Source organism: Capsicum annuum, chromosome 3 (genome assembly GCF_002878395.1).
Source record: "Capsicum annuum cultivar UCD-10X-F1 chromosome 3, UCD10Xv1.1, whole genome shotgun sequence".
In the NCBI taxonomy this organism is placed as follows: Eukaryota; Viridiplantae; Streptophyta; class Magnoliopsida; order Solanales; family Solanaceae; genus Capsicum; species Capsicum annuum.
The window spans coordinates 214724263-214727442 of NC_061113.1; the positions used below are offsets into that span (position 1 = coordinate 214724263).

At 34.7% G+C, this 3180-nt stretch overlaps 1 protein-coding gene across 1 annotated transcript; it reads left to right on the forward strand.

Moving 5' to 3' along the window:
* Positions 1-787: 787 nt before the first annotated feature.
* On the forward strand, positions 788-2815 carry LOC107863268 (60S ribosomal protein L36-1). Its single transcript, XM_016709116.2, has 4 exons — positions 788-941; positions 1099-1197; positions 2321-2520; positions 2642-2815. The coding sequence occupies exons 2-4, from the start codon at positions 1102-1104 to the stop codon at positions 2670-2672; spliced, it is 327 nt and encodes a 108-aa protein (XP_016564602.1). The 5' UTR covers positions 788-941; positions 1099-1101; the 3' UTR covers positions 2673-2815.
* The last annotated feature ends 365 nt before the right edge of the window (positions 2816-3180 follow it).

Genomic DNA, 3180 nt, shown 5'->3' on the forward strand with positions numbered 1-3180 from the left:
ATCTTTTACATCAGCTGAAAAAAAGAAGAAGTTTTTACACATATAAAAATAAAAACTCCAGTAACAAATATATAGAAATAGGATTTGAGAAAATTAAAATCAAGAAAGATGAAAATTAAAAACTTATCGAAGAAGCCATAACATTCAAAAGAGAGTGAAATTGGGAAAAACCAACGAGAATTGAAGGTCGAAACTCGATAGGCGATGCCTAACAACGATAATCAGAACGCAACAACTAATACAACCCAATTTGTCGGGTTAGAGACTGAGTCTTAGAGAGATTAGGAGAGTAATTGTGTTGGAGAGAGAAGTGGATAGGATTTTTTAATGTTTGACTTTGAATTAGGGATTTAGTTAAAAATCCATTCTGTCCATTTTTTTTTAAAATAAAACATTGTTTAGGCTATTTGGAAAAAAAATAAAACTTCTAAACTTATTTTTGTTCCAGATTAATTTCTGAATTAAAAAAAATAAAATTCAACCTTTTAGTAGATTCAAACCCATGACTTTAAGGGCTCCGCACGAAATATGAACCCATTTGCCACTGAACCAAGTCTTCTGCTTTTGTCAAGGGGGTTCAATATTATATATATACACATAGAAAAAAAATTTGATTGCATATAATTAGTGTAATTTTTCGACGAATGAGATTCAGATGAACCCCTGGAAGTCATGTAGATCCACCCCCGACGATGATAAGTTAAGGTTTATGTTCATGTTATTTTTCCAGTTTGTTAAAGAATGGGCCTACAAGTTATTGGGCTTTATGCAATAAAGGTGGAAGTCCAAACGGCCCAAACCCTAAGTCCACTGAAGCCTTTAAATTACCATTTTAGCCTCACACTCTTCGGCCTAGTATATATATTACGCCAAAACCCTAATTTCGGTTCATCACCCGCCCGCCTCAACACTCTTTCAGCAGATCCACCAAAAATCAAAAGGTAAAAACCTACAGTCTTTCTTCGTAGCAATTTTCAAACTATTAAAGCTGTAGAGCAATTTGTTTGTAAATAATTTTTTTACTTAAATCATTTGCATAAAAATAATTTGGAAGTTGATTTCGTGTTTTGGTGTATATGGTGATTTATTGTTAAGCAGGGGATGGCGCCGCCGAACACAGGATTAGCAGTGGGATTGAACAAAGGACACATTGTTACCAAGAAGGAGCTAGCTCCACGCCCTTCTGACAGAAAAGGGGTAATTTTGTCATTCATCTTAGTTTTATATCATGAGCCCTATATATACCTTGTTCATTACTGTACTGGATTTGGCTTGTGATGTTTTAGATTTATTTTAATGATTGAATGAATCATGAATACTAACTTAGTGACTTTATAGCAATATAAATTATTTATACAATAAATAGAATTTTGAATGTTATGGAAAGTGCATTAAGAAATAGCAATAGTTAATAGTTCGGGTTAATTAGGAGCTAAGTGATAAATTGTGTCTTTATTTTTAAAGTTGGATAAATAAAAGTGGACATCAATTTTTAGTATAATGGACAAAGGGGGTACTGCTTGTTTTTAATTTGGTTTGTAACCGTTGATTGGCGAATAACAAATAATAGGCATATATGATGAAATGTTGAAGTGTAGAGTATGCGTATTGGATTCACTTTAGAGGAGCTTAAGGAGTTAATATATGGTGTGTAATGGAGCTTCTTTTTGGAATCGTCAAAGTTCGGATTTTGTCATTTTGACAGGATGGGCCTAAAACATTAAGTTTGTAGGTTTGTGTTGACATAATATCTCTCTGAAGAGTTTAGGCAATTGAAAATTACATTGGTGAAAGGAGAGTACAGTTTGGGATGAACCAAAAGTTGTTATTTTACTAGATGATACGTAACATTTCTATATCTTACCTATTGGTATATAAAGATTCCTCACCTGGGAGTAAAATGAGTTTTTAGTGTTTGATATTGCTAAGTAAAAAGTTACACTGACCACTAGCTTCTTTGGCCTTCTTTTGTTTTTTGTGTTAGGTTCCTGTATGTGGTATAGAGCATTCTGTAACGGAGATTATCTCCCTACTCTTGTATTCAATTGCATCTTCTTGATGCCAGTAATTTAACTTCTTCATCCATAAACAAAGAAATTAACCACTGTCTTGAACAACATTGTATGATTTGTGTACGTGGACTCTTGCTGTGTAACTCTTTGTTAATTTGATAGAAAATTTTCAGTTGTGAAGTGATGCATTACATTTAAGTCTTAACTGACATCTTCAGTTTTGGATGTGCATCTCTCATGCTTTGCTTGCATGGATAATTGTTGAAGTGAAATCTGATTTGGCTTGCCTAATTGCTTTCTTAATTCAGAAAACAAGCAAGAGAATCCACTTCGTCAGGAGTCTCATCAGAGAAGTTGCTGGATTTGCTCCATATGAGAAGAGGATTACTGAGCTTCTTAAAGTTGGCAAAGACAAGCGTGCATTGAAGGTAGCCAAGAGAAAGTTGGGTACTCACAAGAGGGCAAAGAAGAAGAGAGAGGAGATGTCTAGCGTTCTCCGTAAGATGAGGTAATTAATGTCTTGTTATTGATTTTTTGGGAGGTGTCTAGCGTTCTATTGTTAGTTGTTACCATCTCTGAAGAATGTGCTAATCCTTGACTAATGTTTCTTTCTGTTTGTCCTTGTGCAGGGCCACTGGAGGTGCCGAAAAGAAGAAGTGAAGCCTTTTTCCCCTCATTTTGATGATTGAGGAACTGATTTCATTAGTTATACATTATCTTTTTGGTTTAGCTATGAAATTCTCTTAAGACTCGGTGACGAACTATGGGTTTGAATTTTGTTTAAGATTGTGACTTTTGCTCTATTTTCAAGTGTCTTCATTTCAGTTACGTTGTGGCTTTATTCTATATTTTCGGTGAAATGCCTCAACTCCTTGCTCCTTGTGGTGGTAAATTGTAGTTAGCTCACTCCCTTGTGAAGTTGACCTAGGTTTGAGGACCGCTATGTCACCCCTATGTTTGTTTTTCTCCCTTCCAAGGCCTCAAACAAGTATTATTGACTTGTCGAAGTGCAATCTAAGTAGAGTATAGCGTCTAGAGATTTTGATATGCAATGGTATTCTAACCGTCCGTATTCAGATTAGTTAGTATTAATGTTGCGAATAAATGTTCAAAAGTGAGCTTCTCAAATTGAAGAATGTGTAAATTCGTTTTCTGTTGATGTAATTCC

What these genes read in the sequence shown, in the direction of transcription:
- LOC107863268 (XM_016709116.2), top strand. Translation starts at nt 1,102, where the DNA reads ATGGCGCCGCCGAACACAGGATTAGCAGTGGGATTGAACAAAGGACAC. An exon ending in GCCCTTCTGACAGAAAAGGG is followed by an intron (nt 1,198 to 2,320) that starts GTAATTTTGTCA and finishes TTCTTAATTCAG; the next exon opens with AAAACAAGCAAGAGAATCCA. An exon ending in AGCGTTCTCCGTAAGATGAG is followed by an intron (nt 2,521 to 2,641) that starts GTAATTAATGTC and finishes GTCCTTGTGCAG; the next exon opens with GGCCACTGGAGGTGCCGAAA.